The 21256-nt window shown below is 35.0% G+C and overlaps 1 protein-coding gene and 1 long non-coding RNA gene across 8 annotated transcripts in view; one reads left to right on the top strand and one right to left on the bottom strand.

The window, feature by feature from the left end:
- Window positions 1-14076, top strand: part of LOC130541441 (uncharacterized) — a 65403-nt gene extending 51327 nt beyond the window's left edge. The window contains exon 3 of the long non-coding RNA XR_008955498.1: window positions 13770-14076. This is a non-coding gene — a long non-coding RNA (uncharacterized LOC130541441). The remainder of the gene's footprint in view (window positions 1-13769) is intronic.
- The window catches only part of NFXL1 (nuclear transcription factor, X-box binding like 1), a 69249-nt gene that overhangs the window by 35551 nt on the left and 12442 nt on the right, over window positions 1-21256 (bottom strand). For all 7 annotated transcript variants that reach the window (XR_004671121.4, XM_034958849.3, XM_003816013.6 and 4 more), the window contains 11 exons: window positions 20416-20546; window positions 16586-16764; window positions 16186-16347; window positions 15984-16084; window positions 15195-15309; window positions 13751-13875; window positions 11395-11517; window positions 7809-7899; window positions 3051-3171; window positions 2672-2831; window positions 1520-1611 (listed from right to left, as the gene is read on the bottom strand). Coding sequence is in view for 6 of the 7 variants with exons in the window: in XM_034958849.3 (XP_034814740.2) it covers window positions 1520-1611; window positions 2672-2831; window positions 3051-3171; window positions 7809-7899; window positions 11395-11517; window positions 13751-13875; window positions 15195-15309; window positions 15984-16084; window positions 16186-16347; window positions 16586-16764; window positions 20416-20546 (1400 nt within the window). In the remaining variant the exon portion in view is untranslated. The remainder of the gene's footprint in view (window positions 1-1519; window positions 1612-2671; window positions 2832-3050; window positions 3172-7808; window positions 7900-11394; window positions 11518-13750; window positions 13876-15194; window positions 15310-15983; window positions 16085-16185; window positions 16348-16585; window positions 16765-20415; window positions 20547-21256) is intronic.

Raw genomic sequence — 21256 nt, 5'->3', positions numbered from 1 at the left:
GGCTTTTCACACACAAGATCATGTCATCTGAAAATACAAATAGTTCTTCTTTACTCCAAGTAAAAAGACATTTTTAATTTCTTTTTCTAGCCTAATTGTTCTGGCTAAAAATTCTAGTACAATCTTGAAAGAAGTGGCAGGAGCAGGCATCCTAGTCTTGTTCCTGTTATTAGGGAGAAAACTTTTAATCTTTCACCACGATGTATTATGTGAACTGTGTGGGTTTTTCACAGATGCCCTTTATCAGGTTAAGAAAATTATCTTTTCTTCCACGTTTTTTGAGTGTTTTTATCAAGAAAGTGTGTCAGATTCTGTCAAATGCTGTGCTACATCTTGAACCTGGAAAGAGAAGGTTGCAGTGAGCCGATATTGAACCACTGCACTCTAGCCTGGGTGACGGAGACTCCGTCTCAAAAAAAAAAAAAAAACAAAAAAAAACAGACTAAGGAACTCAATGGTAATTAGGTACTTATGACCTAATTACTTAGGTAATTATGACAACATTTTCGTGGCTATGAATTATAATATCAATGTCTCTTCTGTTTCTCTCAAGGAAAAATTTTAGGCCACTAATAATTCTAACTTAGAGATATTAGCAACAACTTGGTTCCTCATGATTATAACTTAAGTCCTCAGTAAAAGAATAGTCTCAAATAACTGAATACCTACATGAAAAACCTCTCTGCTAACTACACAGCCCACCTCCATTAAATCTACAGACTAAAATTACCCTATTTGTGCATATATCTCCAAACAACACTTTGCCTCCCAACTTGACTGTGTGACCAATACACAAAAATATACATGCTATTTCAACTGGGAGGAATGTTGTGGAAATGAAAGCTTTTAGAATTAAAAAACAAAAACAATCCTCTCTTTAAAAGACCAATACACCAGAAATACCAATGTTTAATTTGGCACCTCAGTTGTAGACAACAGCCCCTTTTCTAACTTTATGTTGCTTCTCAGCATTCTGCACTTTTTTCCCTATACTCCATAACCTCTGCTGGAAGTATAAAAAATTCCCAGATTCCGTATTACTGTAGGTTCAGCTCCTTAGAGCTCAGTCCCAGTCATTCACTGGCCCATCCAGGAAACTACTTCCTCTCATTTCCAAGGCTTCCTTTAAATATTCCCCAAGTTTGCCTTGTCTAAAACCTGGCTTTCTTCTGTCTTCAGGGAGCTTACAATCCAGTATGGGAATCATCGGGAAAAGTAACAAATGATGTTCCTTGGATTTGTTTTTGTAATTGCATGCACTTGCTATGGAAAGCTAAGAAGGGCATCAAACTCCAACTGGGGGTAAAGACTCAAAAAAAGATATCTATAGTAGGTTTATATGCAAGTATGACAAACATGTTTGAAAAGAATGAAGGTTAAGACAGACAGACTAGTTGATAGGCTAGGCCTGAAATAATAACGAACTGAACTAAGAAAAAAGGGAGATTGACTTCAGATACCCTTTAAGCTATGTCAAAAGTTTTTTGTTTTTTTTTTTAATTGAAATTCTAATACTTACATAGGAATAGGAACTTGACATGGAGGACACGGTAATGCAGTCTGAATAAATGCTGGCTCAGAAGGCTGTTCCCAAGGGCCTGTAGGCTGGTGCTACAAATAAAATACATAAGAATTTTAAGTCAGAGGGATTAAATCATATGGCCATTTTAAGAATCTAAGAAAATAGTTCCATGTATCCTCTGCTCAAGCAGGTTGAAATTTTTTCAAATAATCAATAAATTGTGCTTACTGAAATATTTCATTTTATCTGTATTAAATGAAATTGTTCCTCTCCACAGACATTTGATATTAATAACTGAGACAGAATCCAGTTTATAAATGGTAGAACAAAGGCAGTGTAGCCTCCTTTACTTCCAATAAGGAAATGAGAAAAACAATTGGAAACTCCAACATCTAGCAATTGAATATAATCTCCATTATTTTACTCACTGTTGTTCCTCAGCACCTAAAAAAATGCTTGATATTTAGTAAGGGCTCAATAAATGTTCATGAGGCTGGGCTGGACGTGGTGCCTCACACCTGTAATCCCAGCACTTTGGGAGGCAGAGGCGGGCAGATCACTTGAGGTCAGGAGTTCGAGACCAGCCTGATCAACAAGGTGAAACCCCATCTCTACTAAAACTACAAAAATTAGCTGGGCATGGTAGCAGGCACCTATAATCCCAGCTACTCAGGAGGCTAAGGCACGAGAATCACTGAACCCGGGAGGTGGAGGTTGCAGTGACCCAGATCACACCACTGCACTCCAGCGTGGGCAACAGAGTGAGACTCCGTCTCAAAAAAAAAAAAAATTAAATAACTAAAAATAAATAAATATTAAATAAAATATTAAAAAGTGAACAAATCTTTAAAATAAGGTTATAGGAGATATCTATAACCCTAAACCACAATATATGAAGGAGGACTGCCAAATTCACCTGTATCATGATCATAATGTAACTATCACACTGTATTTGCAAACAAAGGTTTCACTCCTTTTCTACACTGTGAGTTGCTTAAAACAAAATCAAGTCTTGATTACCTTGTACCCTGCTCCAAGCACAGTGCTTCCCAGTAAGTGCTTAATCATTGCTCGTTGAAAAACTAAGTAAAAGCAAGAAAGTACAACCCACAGCAATGCACTATTTCTCTAATAGTATTATTCCCTTACCCTGCCAGTCTGCTTTATTAATGCTTGATCATGACACGGAGCAGGACACAAGTGACCACATTTCTCCAAAACTTTTTGGCAAGGTTGATGACATGGTGGACAAGAACCAAAGTGACAGCGATGTTTTTCTTGACTTGTATGATGACAAGTTGGTGGTCGACTAAATCATAAAGTACAATTTTCAAAAATTACTTTTAGTCATTGAATAATTACATCTAAAGGACAATTATCTATTTACATATCTTGATTCCATATAGAATGAGTATACTGTGAATATTAATATTTTAAAACACTAAAGCAAAATTAAATTATTAAAAGCCAATATGAATTTAAATTTGTACAACATCAGATGGAAGCTTGTGCAAAGCTTCAAACTCACCTGCATTGCTCCTTGCACTTGGGTGGTCTCGTGGTACGTTCTCGGCCACAGGGCACTGTCACCTTTGTATTGCCACAATTACACTTCACATCTACGGTTTCTGGGCAGGGATAGCAACTGCCTGAAAAAAAAGTCTGACAATTAAAAAGTTTCCTTAACTACCCAAATGCCTATCAATGGTAAAATACATAAATTTAGTATATTCACACAATGGGATACTCTACAAGAAGAATGAAGAAACTACAACAACATGAATGAATCTTACCACAAAACATTGAGCCAGACACAAGGAGTACATAGTGCATGATTCCATTTATATAAAGTAAACAAGAAAAAATGTACTGTTCAAAATCAGAGTGATAGTTATGAAGGATGCAAGGAAGGTGTTGAAAATTCTGGTCACGTTCTGTTTAATGATGTAAGTTTTGGTTACCTGGCTATGTTCAGTTTGTAAAAATTCAACAAGCTGTATACTTTTTATTTGTAATACTTTTCTCTTTTTTTTTTTTGTAACAGGGTCTCAACCTGTTGCTCAAGCTGAGTGCTGTCGCATGATCACAGCTCAGTGCAGCCTCAACTTTCTGGGCTCAAGCCTCCCACGTCAGCCTTCCAAGTAGCTGGGACTACAGACACACACCACCATGCCCAGCTAATTTTTGATTATTTATAGAGATGGAGGGGTCTCACTATGTCGTCCAGGCTGGTCTCAAACTCCTGGACTCAAGCAATCTTCCCACCTCAGCTTCCCAAATGCTGGGATTACAGGCGTGAGCCACTTCACGCAGCCTCTGATTTATAACACTTTTTTCTCTGTACACTGGTACCTCAATAAAGTTTTAGACATTTCTCTAAAATGTGCTAAAACTTCTGTTCTAAATAACAAATTTAACACATTACTCATTCAAAACTAAAACAAGCAAAAATGGATTTAAGTCTTTGGAAAATTTAACATTAACAATAATATCGTTGGCCTACTTTCATACATCTATCCAAGTACACAATTTTTAGATGAATTCCCAATAATTTCTTTCTCATGACCTGATATTGGTTAGTAGCAAGTACAGTCAATTTTCCATTAATTGTACTTTGTGAAAGACTAAGTACTAAGCCACCATTTTAGGATATAATCCCAAATATATCTCTTCTAAACATAAAAAAAAAATGTTATTTTGGTTTCAGCTTTTTACGCTCTTTTGTTATGGGTTGGCAAAAATATAAAAAAAACAAAATCAAAGAAATCTTTAAAGCAGGCTATAAAGTTCGCTCCAAGAGGTTCTGTCATCATCTTAAGGGCTTTCTTCCACTCTAGTTTTCCCAGTAAGGAACTCTATCAGAAATGAAATAATAAAGGAAGAAGAGTTTTCAACGAAGAAATGAATATCTTAAAGAGACTGTTGCCTAGGTGTCAGGACCAAGCAAAACATGGACTGGGAGTTAACCTGATAAAAAAAAGATTAAAGATGGACAATATCCTGGCTTAAGTGCCTCTAGAAGTTCAAAATAGTTCCCTAAAACAAACACAAATTAAGAATTATAATTCATATAATGAACACAGAAAAAGAGAAAATTAGAGGTAAAACATCGTAGGGTCAAACATAACATTTATTATACAAAACACCAAATGTGTTTTGACACATATATTCTTGATGTTAATGCAAGTCAAGTTATCCTAACCCACATATCAAGTTTTATTTTTATTTTACCTAAAGAATGACTACAAGTTGTATTTTTAAAGTTGATAGTGATATTTAAGTCGGTTCTCATTCGGCATATTATATCAGTTTCTATACTTTACAATGACAATTTTTCATTCATCTTCAGCAGAGGAACCTTTTTGTTATCAAACGTAACCTTTTTGTTATTCTAAACAACAGTATCACATTTTTTTAAATTAAATCTTGAAAATAAGGGATAATTTCTCTAAACAGTCTCCCTACTGACCAACAGAATTTATTATAATTAAAAGAGCTTCCATAATACTTTCAAAATGAAAAAATAGCATAGGGAGACTATAACTATACTGACCAATACCAGTTAATAGCCAAAACAGGCATGATTCGGGTAGTTCTAAAACTATAAACACAGATGATCCTGAACTTAAAAAAAAAACTATAAATCGGCTGGGCGCTGTGGCTCATGCCTGTAATCCCAGCACTTTGGGAGGCCGAGGCAGGCAGATCACGAGGTCAGGAGATCGAGACCATCCTAGCCAACATGGTGAAACCCCGGCTCTACTAAAAATACAAAAATTAGCTGGACGTGGTGGCATATGCCTGTGATCCCAGCTGCTCGGGAGGCTGAGGCAGGAGAATCACCTGAAATGGGGAGTCAGAGGTTGCAGTGAGCCGGGATTGCGCCACTGCACTCCAGCCTGGTGACAGAGAGAGACTCCGTCTCAAAGAACAAAACAAAACAAAACTATAAATCAAATTTTCATATACCCACAACACAAACATGCAGTTAGTATATTCCCCCTATAAATTACTGTATAATTCTGATTATGAAGGATTCTAGAATGATGGAAAAATGGTATGAAATTATGATTCCACATTCTTTTATAACTGTAGATGAAACAAATATTGACAGTTGCACAACAGCATCTTCCACATACTTTACATCAGGGAAAATTTTGTTGTGACTAATAAGCTTTTCTAAGGGTTAATAGAAATCTATAAAAACAAAACAAACAAAAAAAACCACTCTACCAAAAAATATCAAAACCTGAATCTGATCAAACCTCTAGATACAATTAACAGGTTATCGAAAATATAGAGGACAGAGGAACATGTTAAATAATACCACAGAGATGCAATCTGCAAAACTCAGACTCTGAGAAACTAAATAAAGCAACCTAGTTTCTTCAACAAATAAGTCATAAGGGGAAAAAAGGAGATAGAGGATGGAAATTATAAATTAAAAGACTTTAGAGACAAAACCAATTACAACATGTCAATTTTATTAGGTTTTTGAGTCTATAAACTGATGTAAAAAATGAAGTTACTTATGAGACAACAAGAAATTTGAAAACCAGATATTTGCTGATATGAAGAAATATGTTAACTACATTTAGGTTAAGAATCCATCTTTTAGAGACAAATACTGAAATATTTATGGGCTTTGCTTCACAAAAATATGAGACAGGGAAATGCTTCCAACACTTCTCCAGTAAGTATGATATTTGCTCTAAACTTTTTGCAGATACTCTTTATCAGGTTAAGGATATGTCTATTTCCAATTAAATTTTTATCTTATATAGATGTTAAACATTTATCAAGATGATCTCATTCCTCCTTTGGTCTTTTAATGTGGTAAATTACATAATATTAGATTTACTACTGTTAAACCAGTTATATCACAGAGATGTAGTTTGCAAAAATCTGCAAAAACTCAGTGGGTCAGTGATGTAATGACTATAAAAGAAAATAAAATCTTTCTAGTGTTGGTGAGAGCATACCTGAAAAACTATTTCTAAACTTCACTGACAAATCAAAGAACACCTACAGGAAATGTCTACAGGGTAAATAGAATCTGACACTTTTCCTAATGGGGAAGGAATGTAGTATAATGGAAATAACATAAACACTGGGTTCACATCCTGACTCTGCGACTAGTTCTATTAACCTTGGGCCAATAGTCTCCCGGCCTGTTCCACATATAAAATAATAGTAGTTCCCTATACGCTGCAGGATTTCTGAAAGGATAGGGAGATCAACTGAGAAACAGTTCAGTAGTTTGTTCTAGGTATTAAACTACTAAATGGCAGAGTCTAGGCTTAAATCCAGGATTTCTTACTCTAAGTCCACGATCTTTCCAATACTGTATACCATATCTCAGTAGATTCCATTTCATATCAACATAATCCAAATGAGTGAAGTTAACTCAGTTTTTAATGTCTAGTAATAACTTATAACATAATTCTCAAAGTATAGTCCAGGAACCCTAGTGGTTCTTGAGACCCTTTCAGGAGGTCTGCAAGGTCTCACATGCATAGTTTTCCAGAAGCTAGTGAAAAGTGATATCCATAGCAGACTGAATACAGAAGCATATATGTGAATCCAGCTATTTTCTGTTAAGCTAGACATTAAAGACATTTGTAAAAATGTAAAATTTTCTACTTTTTTCAGAAAATAGTTATTTTTCATAAAACATATTATTTGTATTAAGATATAATGGGTTTATTACTGCTATTTTAAAAAAATAATAAATATTATTACATTTTATTTTAATTTCAAATACAATAAATGTCAATGAATAAAACTCACATTAACAAAAGCCCTTTGGGGACCAAAGGAGTGTAAAGGGGTCATGACATCAAAATGTTTAAAAATCACCAGCTTTGGACATATCTAATCCTTTACTAGATTTAACTACAAATAAGTATATAAAATTCAGAATAAATAAGGTGTTCAAAACGCTATGAACACTTTCATTGATTAAAAAATTATGTGGGGAAAGTCAGGAAGTGGGAAAACAATATGGTGTTATAGAAAGGACAATACTTTTACATACAGAAATCCTGGGTTCAAATGTACTAGACATTTCCCTGAGTAAGTTACTGAACCCTTTTAAGCTTCAACCTCTTTGCCTATAAAATAGAGACACTGGCAAACTGCCTTACCTTCTTCTCCAGGTTAAGAGAGTCAAGTGAGATAATGACTATAAAACACTATTTCAATACATTATATTGAATATTGACAATGAAAAAAAAAACCACTACATCACTACAAACATAAAATCATAGCTATTATTAAAGTTTACCTCTGTGACAGACAGATGGACACTTATGGTTTCTACATCCTAAAGTCCGTCCACAGTTTTGATCACAAGGTGGACAGTTTCCAGGGCAACACTGAAGAGAAAGCAATATATAAAGAACAGGTAATTCAAAAACCCATGAATAATAGGCATGTCATTACTAGTTACAGAACTTATGGAAAGCAACAGATACACTTTTCACTAAAAGAAGTATTCAAGAATATCAACATTCTTCTGGTAAGTAAACATACTTCACTAAGAACTTATGATGACCTAATTTAACAAATCAAGCTAAATTTTCCTGACTTTCAGTTAATTATTCTATGATTCAAAACATTTCCATCAGATAATTTCATTCCTTTATCTATGCAGAGACTAACAACATTAACCAAAGGAATGTCAATTCAGGAAAACAATTAGTCTGGTTTTTAAAAAAATTTAATTAAAATCAAATTCAACGTATAGATTCATATGGCAGTTATTTATTTTCTTTTTCTTTTCTTTTTTTTTTTTTTCTTGAGACAGAGTCTGGCTCTGTTGCCCAGGTTAGAGTGTAATGGCACAGTCTTGATTGACTGCAACCTCCACCTCCCAGGCTCAAGCCATCCTCACACCTCAGCCTCCTGAGTACCTAGTTCTACATGCTCTCCCCACCACACCTCAGTAGTTTGTGTATTTTTGGTAGAGATGGAGTTTTGCCATGTTGCCCAGGCTGCTCTCAAACTCCTGAGCTCAAGCGATCTGCCTGCCTTGGCCTCCCAAAGTACTTGGATTATAGACATAAGCCACTGCTCCTGGCTTCGTTTGGCAGTTATTTTCAAACCACAGATTAAGAGATTAAAGAAGAGAAGCAGAGATAGGCTACTTGCATCCAGCTTTCTTTGTCACTTCCCTGGTTTCACAGACACTTCCGTGTCTGTGAGAAATATAGCTATCTATGACCTGTCCTAATTTTTCAATCGTGGACACCAGTCAACTACTTCAAGTCTATATTGCCATTTTAACTCTTTCCTTAAATTCTTACTTACCTAACTTTGGAAAGGAAATACAGACGATAATTGTCTTAAAGAAACTTAGGGTTGTATATAAGAGTAAGTTTCATTATATAAAAATAGCTAAAAACAAAATGTACATTATTAAAAAGCAATTAAGTCAATATAGTTTATTCTCAAAAATTAGCCAGGCATGGTAGTGCGTGCCTGTAGTCCCAGCTACTTGCGGAGGCTGAGGCAGGAGAATTGCTTGAACATGGGAGGTGGAGGTTGCAGTGAGCCGAGATCACACCACTGCACTCCAGCCTGGACGACAGAGTAAGACTCCGTCTCAAAAAAAAAAAAGAGGCAATATAGTTTATTCAATTAGACAAGTGTTTATTGAGTAATACTATGTGCCTATCCTATCACTTTGCCAGTGGGGGAAAAGGTTATGTGGTCCATGACTTGAATAAGCCAATAGACACTTCTGTTTTGAGTTATGATGGAGTAACAACAACCAGATTTACACTCCTGTCTCAAACCACTAGAAAACCACATAAAAGATATGAAGCTACAGTTTTCAGGTATTAGATAATGAGGCAGCACAGATGGCAGTCCCTAACAGAAGGGAAACAAACTAGGTAAGTCTTGCAATGCTATCAGCTTACACATGAAGACTTCTGGCTATAGCACAAGGAGGAAGATCATAAGCAGAATCTGGCTGTCTCATAAAGTTGAGTAGGCAAAATTCGTAGTTCAGAGAGGCCAGTGTGGCTAGAATTTGTGCAGAGAAGGCAGCAGTACAGAAAAAGCTCTGAAGAACTCCAGAAAGAACTTCTTGGGTCTTTGGCTGAGTACTGGTCTGTATGTGTGTGAGAGGAAACAATCCAAAAGCTGAGAAAGAACCACTGGAAGGAGAAGGCAGAATAATTTCAAGAGATCACACAAGGCTGGGAAAAAGTCTGTGTTCCTTATAGCCAGAATAGAAGGACCTTCTAATACCTGGGCATCAAGTAGAGTACTTAGAAGACTTACTGCCTCAGTAATGGGGCCAAATTAGCCCTAAACAAAAGAGTGTTCTGGTCACACTTAAAAATATCAAGCCTCTGAAAGAACAAACAGTTTTTGAGTAACTTAACTTTGCCCCAGAATAAGGCTTAAAAATATTTAAAGAAATACAAATAAACAAACAAAAAGAACCAGCACCCAAAAATGTAAAGTTCATGTCTAGAAACAATCAAAAATCATCTAGCAGACAAAGAAGCAGGAAAACATAACCCCAAAAAAGCAGAAAAGTCAATAAACAGAAACAGACTCAGAAATGAGAGATGACAGAACTAGTACACAGGGATATTAAAACAGACATTACAAATATAGCCTATCTCACATTCAAGTAGATAGAGGAAGCATGAACATGCTAAGGAGAAACACGGAAGATATAAAAAAGACCCAAATCCAACTTCTAGAGATGAAAATACACAACTTCTCAGATGAAAAACACAGGATGGGATAAAAAGCAGATTAGACAATGCAGAAGAAAATTAGCAATGTTGGAGACAAAACTATATAAACTAAAACAGAAACAGACTGAAACATAAATATAGTATCAGTGAACTTAGAAATTCAAGCAGCATATAACATACATGTCCTTAAAGTCTCAGAAGGTGACGGGTAGGGGAAAACAGAAAAAAAAATCTGAAGAAATAAAAAACAAAAATTTCACAAATATAATAAAAACTATAAACCTACAGATCTAAGCAGCTCGATGAAAACTAGGTTAAGAAACATAAAGAACACCATACCAAGGAACACCAGAAACAAACTGCTGTAAACTGGTGATAAAGAGAAAGATCTTAATAACCAGCCAGAAAAAAAGAGAAACAATCAGTACAGAGGAACAGATACAACAATCACAGCATACTACTTATTGGAAAAAATGCAAGCTAAAAGATAGTAAAGCAACACCTTTTAAGTATGGGGGTTAAAAACTGCCAAACTAGAACTCTAAAGTAAAAATATTTTTCACAAAGACTAAAGCAAGGTATATTCAGACATACAAAGTTGAAAGAATTCATGGCCAGCACTACTAGAAATGTTAAAGGAAATCCTTCAGAATAGAAAAAAAAAATGAAATGTGATGTAAATGTGAATCTATACAAAAAGATGAAAAGCACCTAAGTAAGTATGATGATAAACATCAAAAATTACTTTTTCTTATTTTTTCAAGCTCTTTAAAAGATAACTGATTATTTAAAGCAAATGTAAAGACAATGTATTTGGGGTTTATAAAATACACAAATATAAAATGTATGAAAATCATGCATTTCAGTGATCAGAAATAGTCAGTGATCAGAAATAGTCAATGATCAGAAATATCAAGCTGAGAGGACAATGCACAGGACAAGAAACTATTCTCATTTGAAAAAATTGGTACAATTCCCACTAGTACAAAAATTACCTAGATTAAGCTTAATCTAGAATATTTATTAATATATTAAAGCAAAGCATATGCCTGAACATTTGAGAAACAATTCAAGACAGCACTTATTTGGGCCCAAAATGGAGAAATTCAATATAGTCTTTAAATCAGAGGTTTCCAAGGTTAATACACAAACCTTTCTTCTACATTGATGCTTCTGACAGTCACGCATCTTAACACACTTAGTTTCACACAGATAAGGTTTATGACAAGGCATTCGTTTTGTATGCTTTCCACAGCGACAATGCTTTTCCACTTCCTGGAAGAATCAAAGAAATGCTATTAAAATTGATTTTTGTTAATATTTTTTCCTCACATTGCAACTTCTACAATTATTAAAACATAATGAACAAAAATTTTAACACTAAATTTGTATAACAAACTTTACCAAAAACCAATTTGAATTTCCTAAAACATTTGCTTATATCCTACTTTGTTCCAAAAAGGACTTCATATAAATTTGTTACTAAATTCAGAAAACTGATATTGAATAGTAAAAAAAAAAAAAAAAAAAAAAAAAAATCACATAATAAAACCACTTACATTTCATTACAACCATAACATCTGCAACTCTTGTCTCAGTAAAGCCAAAAAAACTAGATTATCTAGTAAGCTAACTTGTGGACTTGGTACTGTGGTCAAAACCAGAATGACACATACAACTTTAAAGTCTCAAGTCTAGGCCTCTACTGAAGTCTTGAACACTCGAAGTCACCCATGAGGGCTGGGATCAACTTCTTATGAACTCCAGTTAATGTTGATATTTTGACCTACTCTCGTTATAATGAATGTTCTGAATGGCATCTAAAATGAGGAATCCTTTCCAGAAGGTTTTCAATTTACATTGCCAAGATTCATCAGAGGAATCACTATCTATGGCAGCTATAGCCTTAGGAAATGTATTTCTTAAAAAATAGAACTTGAAAGTCAAAATTATTCCTTGATCCATGGGCTGCAGAATGGATATTGTGTTGGCAGACATGGCATAAAAACATTCATCTCTTTGTACACCTCAATCAGAGCTCTTGGGTGACCACGTGCATTGTCAATGAGCAGTAATATTTTGAAAGGAATATTTCCTGATCAGTCAGTCTCAAGAGTGGGCTTATAACCATGCCATAAAGATGTGCTGTCCATAGATGTGCTGTCATCTAGGCTTTGTTGTTCCATTTGCAGAGCATAGGCAGACTAGATTTAGCAAAATTCATAAGATCCCTAGGATTTTTGAAATGGTAAATGAGCACTGGCTTCGATTTAAAGTCATCAGCTACATTAGCCCTTAAGAAGAAAGTCAGCCTATTCTTTGACGGTTTGAAGCTTTAACTGTGAAAGTCCTATATTGTATCTTCTTCCAGTAGAAGGCTATTTCATCTCAGTTGAAAATCTTTTGTTCAATATAGCCACCTTCATCAATTACCTTAGCTAGATCATCTGGATAACCCGACAGCTTCTAATCAACACTTGCTGTTTCACCTCGCACCTTTATATTATGAAGAGGGCTTCCTTCCTTAAACTTCATGAACCAACCTCTGCTAGTTTCAAACTTTTCTTGTGCAGCTTCCTCACCTCTCTCAGCCTTCACAGAATTGAAGTTAGGGCCTTGCTTTGGAGTATTTGGTTTAAGGTAATATTACAGTTACTTTGATCTTGTTTGCAGACCTCTAAATCTTCCTCCTTATCATCAATAAGGCTGTTTCACTTTCTTAACATTCCTGTATTCACTGCAGTAGCAATTTTAATTTCCTTCAGGAACTTTTCCTTTGCATTCACAACATGGCTAATTGATGCAAGAGAACTTTCAGCCTATTTCAGCTTTCAACTTGCCTTCCTCACTAGCTTAATCATCTCTAGCTTTTGATTTAAATGAGAAATGTGTGACTCTTCCTTTCACTTGAACATTTACAAAAGCCATTGTAGAGTTATCAATTGGCCTAATTTCAATATTGTTGTCTCTCAGGGAATAGGAAGGCCCAAGGAGAGGGAAAGAGAATGGTGAACGACTGGTCAGTAGAGCAGTTAGAACACACGCACAACATTTAACCATTAAAGTCACTGTCTAATAGAGGCATGGTTTGTGGCACCCCCCAAACAATCACAATAGTAACATCAAAAATCACTGATCACAGGTTATCATAACAGATATAATGATAATGAAAAAGTCTGAAATAGTGCAAGAATTACCAAATGTGACAGATACATGAGCACATACTGTTGGAAAAATGGAGCTGAAAGACTTGTTTTACAAAGGCTTACCATAAACCTTCAATTTATTAAAAACGCAGTATTGGCAAAGCACAATAAAGTGAAATGCAATAAAACGTGGTATGCCTGTACTCTCCTGCTTCTTATCCTAATATTAGGTCACTAAATTCATATACATCATGACACAGATGTATATGAAAATAAGTAATAGAAAACAACCACAGGACAATCTCATTTGATATATTATGATAGGTAGCTCTTAAAAGTAATTATTACAGGAGATGACTAACTTGTCTACATGTTTCACAGGGACCTCGGTGACAACGCTGTGAACATCTATGGATTCCGCATTCAAGTACTTTGTCACAACTGTCTCCACAAGTTGGTACATCTTCTGTACAAGGCAAAGAAAACTCTAAAAACATACAAAAAGTCAATGTTAATAATGAGACATTATTATTAAACATCAACAAAGTGCCATGTTCTTCAGGCTCCCTAAGGAACGCTAGCACTTTCAGACTATAAATTTTTGTATCCACATAATCACTGGGAAAAATTAACTTTAATGAAAATAATCCCTAATATTTGTGAAGTTTATGGTTTTTAAAAAGAAATTTGACACAAGTTACCATCCTCAAGAAACACATTTTTATGGGCTATCTACTTCAGAAATAGTTATCTAAAGAAATGAGTAAAGACTACATAAACCATTCATGAATTTTCCTAATGTAAAAATTTGTTTTAAAAAACTTGCTCTGAAGTACCCCACAAAGACAAAAAGAAAGGTTTAGTCTTTAAAACACCACCTGGCTGACACTTATAATCTCAGCACTTTGGGAGGCCAAGACAGGAGGATTACTTGAGGCCAGGAGTTCGAGGCCAGCCTGGGAAACATAGGGAGAGCCCATCTCTACAAAAAAATTTTTTTAATGAGCCAGGCATGGTGACAGGTGCCTGTATTCCCAGCTACTGAGACGGCTGAGGCAGGAGGATCACTTGAGCCCAGGAGTCTGAGGCTGCAGTGAGCTAGGATCACACCACTGCACTCCAGCCTGGGCGACAGGATAAAACCACCTCTCTTAAAAAACTGTAACAACTACAAAATTATAAAATTCACCTTTAACATAAACATATTGTGACAAGTATTAGAAGTAGTCTTATACATATGATGCTGTTATTTGTGGAGAGTCAAAAAAGCTTACTCAAAGTGCCATCCTACTATGCCTTTATCTCAAAGCAGCCTAAAATAAACTCACCTATAACCTATTACATAATAATGACAATAGCACAGCCTCCCCTATTATCAAACCCCACCAGACTGGTACATTTGTTATAACTGATGTACTTACATTGACACATCATAATCACCCAAAGGTCATAGTTTATATAAAGGTTCACTCATGGTGTTGTATATTTTATAGGTTTGGACAAATGTATAATGACATATATCCACCATTATAGTATCACACGGAGGAGTTTCCCTGCCCTGAAAATCTTCTATGTCTCTCCTATTCATCTCTTTCTCTCTCCCCAACCCCTGGAAGCCATTGATCACCACAGTTTGGACCTTTCCAGAATGTCATATAGTTGGGGGCTTAAATTTTGTAGCTTTTTCAGACTGGCTTCTTTCATTTAGTAATATGCACTTAAGTTTCCTGGAGGACGTCTTTTGAATGTCTTTTCATGGCTTGACAGATCATTTCCTATGTAAATATAAAAAAAAACAAGTCTTACTTGATTTCTGACATGGACAGAACCTTTTCCCAGATCGAGGACATTCTCCACAAGCACCAACATGGCAAACTTGCTCACATGTGTGATTACCACATGGCAGTGTTTTTCCACATACCTAAAATAAAATGCAATAAACACTAATGAAGGATTTAAAAGTTAACAAAAAAAGACTTCATACAAGACACAATCCATTTTTCAATCACAAATAAACAACTGCTTTACGTCCCTCATATTATTTTACTTTATATTTTATACAGGTGTCATACATATGTATATACAGATACATATATACATATGTATACACACACATATATTTCCTATGCACCAAAAAGTATATTTTAAAAGTACAATACGGAAAAAAACTACATGCAGCTCCATATGGCCATTCACCAAGGAGTTCTAAGTGGCATTAAAACCATGCCAATTCTAGGACAAGCAACCTATAAAATCAATCTTACTTCCTCAATTGGATTAATTCAAGAAGCGGGGAGGGGTGCTGGTTGAAGAGGGGGAAAGAGAAGAAGGGGACAAGAGCTAGCAAGAAAGAGTACATATGTAGTGAATCCAAAATTCAACAAATAGCTGTTACTTTGAAAAAAATTTTTCCTCTAATAATTAAAAATGATATTAAATTTAAAAGTAGTTTCTTAAAACATGATATAATTCATCTGAGTTGCTATTCTTCCTTGCCTTTTATCCAACTAAACCTGATTAGCCTTGCTGCTTTCTAGGTTGTCTATGCTTTCTGTATTCTTTAATACCCACCCCTCGAAATGCATATAAACTTACTTGATCACAGTGCCATAGTGGACTTGCACAACTTCTTTCAGCTACTTTTTTGCCACAGACACACTTTTGTCTACTAACTCTTGGACAAGGCTGACAGCTTCCTAAAACCAGAATGATAAATTAGCACAGAAACATAAAAGCAATAAAGATTGCTTTGACTTTCGCTTAAAGTTAGAAAAATCTAATGGGTATGGCCTTTTACCTGCATGACAAGGATTTTCACACTTATGTTGCCCACAAAGCAACTTCTGTCCACATGGCAGCTGACAAGACCATTCCTTGGCACTGCACCTACGAGGGATAGGTTTTGCTTTCTTACAGTAACAAGTAGTTGTGACCATCTTTGGACAAGGAGGGCAGGGACCTAGAATTCAGTAAAAGCAAAAAAAAAAAAAAATCTAAAGTCAGAAACTGAAACTTTCAATTTCTACACCTATCAATTTCTAGAACTTTCTTTACTGATACTTTACAAAAGGCAATAACTTTCAATATTTTCTCATGGCAAACTAAACTGTGAATTCAACTTTTACAATTTTTTTTTTGCCTCAACATAAGAAGAAATAATCACCCACAAACAATTTAAAATGCAATATATAACTCACCGGGATGACAGAGGAGTAAACATTTATGGCCACAAGGAGGTTTAAATTCACGCTCACATACTTGGCCACATGAATGAGGCACAAGCCACGGATCTAAAGGTGGATCTTCTACTTTTCCACAATAGCAATAGTACCTACTAGGTGTTTCAGATCGTTTGTATTCAAACCTACATTTTGGACTACAAAGAAGAAGAAAATTATTAAAGCTAACTTCACCTTTAAAAGCAACATGAGAGACAGAAATATACTTAGTAACAGAGTATATTCTGTTAAATTAGTTTTATGTTAAGGAACTCTGCTCCATCTTTGTGTTAGTGAAAAAACAAGATCTTATTAAAATCTATTTCAACCATATAAAACAGCACTGCACAATACAATGTGCTGAGATGATGGAACAGTTTTATACTGGGATTGTCCAATACAGTAGCAATTAGCCACATACTGTGAGCACTTGAAACGTGGCTAGTGCTTACAACTGAGGAAGGAATCAAATTTCTTATAATTTCTAAATACTGAAACAGCTACATGTGGCTAGTTACCATGAATTAAACAGCACATATCTAGAAAACAGCTACAAAAAGAAAGTAACATTAGTTTTCTACTAACCACCTGAACTTTATTGAGGAATTCACTCTGCTTTTCATAAAGCTCAACTTTTTAAGTTTTGTTTTGTGGTTTACAAGTAAACAAAATATATTAGCAACAGCAAACAGAAGAGAGAAGTCAGGTTATAGACATGCAATACCGCAAGAAACATGACTACAATTTAGAATTAAGGGGGAATAAACTTGAAAATAAAGAATTTCATAATTCTCAACATCTAGCACAAAAAGACATATAATTCTCTTTTTTTTCTTTTTTGAGAAAAAGTCTCACTCTGTCACCCAGGCTGGAGTATAGTGGCGCAATCTCGGCTCACTGCAACCTCTGCCTCCTAGGTACAAGAAATTCTCGTGCCTCAGTGTCCCAAGTAGCTGAGAATACAGGTGCACACCACCATGCCCAGCTAATTTTTTGTATTTTTAGTAGATCCGGGGTTTTGCCATGTTGGCCAGGCTGGTCTTAACTCCTGACCTCAAGTGATTCACCAGCCTTGGCCTCCCAAAGTGCTGGGATTAGAGGCATGAGCCACTGTGCCCAGCCCAAAAAAAGATATAATTCGAATGTGCCTAAGTCAAAGAAAAGTTCAAATACCATGAAAGACTTTCAACTTCCATCATTAAAATACATAAGTTTTGGCAGTAGAAGTGTTAACCTTCAGCTCTATCAAAAATGTACTTGTAGATCATCATAGATCAGTTCATTCTCAAAAGATGCTCTAACCTTAACTCCCAGACAAATGAGTATAGTTAGTATATTATGCTAGAACAAGTTTCATATTAACATTTAAATTTCTTTTGTATCATATACAAAATATTTTCATTGTCATGAGAACATGTTCTGTTTCCAAATAAATGCCACATAAATACTCAAAATAACCAAAAGATATTTGTTCTTGTAATGAAAATTCAAAAACAAAATACTAAGTTCATCTGCCTGTGGAATAAGTAACTGGCGCTTTGTTGGAAGAGTTCAATTTTTTTTTATTAAAAGAAAAAGCTAGTGTGGAGGGGGATATGTATTTTTAATAAGCGTGGGTACGGATGACTAATAGGCAACTCAACATACCTTAACACTGCCCATCAGCATTGAAACTGAACTGGCCCAGTGAGGGTAATATGTGCAAACGCATGAGTTTTATTTTAAATAATGGGATGCCAACAATGAAATGTAATTATGCTAGATCTTCTTCATTAAAAAGCAGTATCTTAGTAGAAACCTGTATTTTAAATTTTTTATTTCCATAAAATAACTTAAAATTATTAACATTTTACCAAGTTCTAGCTCCATCTTGATGAGGATTAAACAAAATGGGTTCTTAACCAGAATGGTCATTTATTTTCTTAAAAAAATATGAAATATGGAATGCAAAGTATATGGCACAGCTGATTAAACTGTTGTTCCTTTTAAATTAGAAGTAACAGTACATTTTTTTTAACTGATCCTTTCCTCCTCTGTGGCAAAATGACTACTTAAAACAGAAGCGAGAAGAGCGAGGGTAAAAAAATATATACATAAGGTTTAAATCTCTAAACTAAAACCTGGCTTAATTCCGTACCTATTAGACACTAAAATTCCTCCACCACAAGTAAATAATATGCAGGAGCAAAACAAATATACTTTGAAATGTTTAACAGTTTCCAAAAAGTGTGTATTCAATGAAAAGAAAAATAATATTTCTAAAAGCCAGGTCATAAGACATAACTCAGCTGGAAGAATAGAAAAAGCACTGAATTTAAAAGTAAGAAATCCTAGGTTTCAAATTTTGGCTCCACTACTTAAGAGTGAGGAGCCAGAAGTCATTTCCCTTCAATTAACTTCAATATCCCCACTGGTAACAGGAGAATAAAATCTCTCACAGATTGCTGAGAATTATTTTTACATACTCTTCTAAAAGTAACTAGCACATCTAAATGTTTTTAAAAACTACACCACTGGCCAGACATGGTGGCTCATGCCTGTAATCTCAGCACTTTGAGGGGCCAAGGTGGGTGGATCACTTGAGGCCAGAAGTTCAAGACCAGCCTGGCCAACATGGTGAAACCCCATCTCTACTAAAAATACAAAACTTAGCCAGGCATGGTGGCAGGCACCTGTAATCCCACCTACTCTGGAGGCTGAGACGGGAGAATCGCTTGAACCCGACAAGCAGTGGCTACAGTGAGCCGAGAGCGCACCACTGCACTCCAGCCTGGGCAATACAGCAAAACTCTGTCTCAAAAAAAATTAAAATTAAAAAAAAAAAAAAATTTAAACATAAAATTAGTTACTAAAGTTACAAAATGTGACCACACAGAGCCCATGAAGCTTATGCTTCATTACTTTGACAGTCAATCTACCTCTCTGGGCAGCCAATATGAATAAATTTCTTATTGTCTTTAGTTAGCAGAGATATAAAATTCTACTCTCCAACTCTTTCTGGAAATATAACAAAAGTTCTCCAGATCAAATAATCATCAATAATAAGCAAAACTAATAAATGTAAAAAAATGATATTGTATAATATACACCTGCAGTTTTGAGATTTGGGAGGATAAAACTGGGAATCTTATAATCAAAATACATTAAATGATAGTCTTGTACAATGTAATAATAATGCATACTCATAGAATTCTGGACAAGAAGATCATAATTATGAATGATTCTCAGTCCTACAGAAAATTGAAAGTCCTTTCAAAGGATAATTAAGGGATTGTTTTGCACAGGAAAAATTAAGTCTGGATGATTTATTAGTTATCAAAAGGAACTAGTAGTTATAGAAATTCAAACTGAAAAAAACAAGCCTTTATCAAGATTCCACATCTTCACACACCAAATGACTAATTAAAAGCCCAACATAGATACTGAAACCACCAATAAAGCAACTTAGAATCTACAATCTTCATTTATTCTACAATTTAATAATCCAATTAAGCCAGGCGCGGTGGCGTGCCAGCCTAGTTGGCACTTTGGGATTTTTTGGGGTGGGTCACCTGAGGTCAGGAGTTCAAGACCAGCCTGGCAGACATGGTGAAACCCTGTCTCTACTAAAAATACAAAAAATTAGCCAGGCATAGTGACAGGTGCCTATAATCCCAGCTACTCGGGAGGCTGAGACAGGAGAATCTCTTGAACCCAGGAGGTGGAGGTTGCGGTGAGCCAAGATCGCCACTGCACTCCAGCCTGCGTGACAAGAGCGAAACTCCATCTGAAAATAATAATAATAATCCAACTAATTAGAAAAAAGTTACCAAGGCCAGGGACAATCTCTCTTTCCAAAATCATCATCAGTCACAGAAGATACAAGAAACTGGCTGTCTTTAGCCCACTTCTGGATACAGGGCATGTGAAATATACAGAAACATCCCGAACAGCTCCAAACCTAAGACAAATGTATCAGAAGATAATATATGTTAATTTTTCTTTGTTAATTGTAAAATAATTTAAAATGAGTATCACACTAAACTATTTTCAAGAGCTACCTAAGGATTAAAGAAAAAAGGTCTTTCCTTCCAGTATAACAGAAGAACTGTTTCATGGGAAATGCATTTAAATGTAGGATACTTCGAAGAAAATTATTATTAGTCAAACAGATTCATTCAGCTAGAAATAATTACTGCTAACATTCTGGACAATCTCCAAATTTATATATTTTTTTCATACTTTTAAAAAATGAGGTCATACTATAATAACTGAAATGTAACTTTATAGTCTTTTCTATAAGCATATTTATAGCTATACATTACATCATGTAGACTTACGTACTTAAATTTCTTGTTGTTGGATGATTATTTCCAAGTATAAATAACACTACAAAAGAATCTTTAAACATAAATATGTACATATATCTCTACATAGCCCTTTTGTTATATAAAACCTATTAGTCTAACACCTAACTAATGCTAAATTCTAAAAATTAGGTAATCAAAAAACAAGAATATACGTAATTTAAAAGCTTAAGAAATAATACTAATTTTTAAAACCTGCCAAACACTTTGATAAAACTGATAAAAATCAGTTCCCCTTTCCTTATAACATTTTACAACTGTTTGATAAAATCAGACATGTAGCATATTGCGTGAGCTAACAACA

The sequence above is a fragment of the Pan paniscus genome, chromosome 3 (genome assembly GCF_029289425.2).
Source record: "Pan paniscus chromosome 3, NHGRI_mPanPan1-v2.0_pri, whole genome shotgun sequence".
NCBI classification, from domain to species: Eukaryota; Metazoa; Chordata; class Mammalia; order Primates; family Hominidae; genus Pan; species Pan paniscus.
The sequence above is the reverse complement of the archived record's forward strand: the minus strand, read 5'-3'. Positions and strand labels throughout refer to the sequence as shown.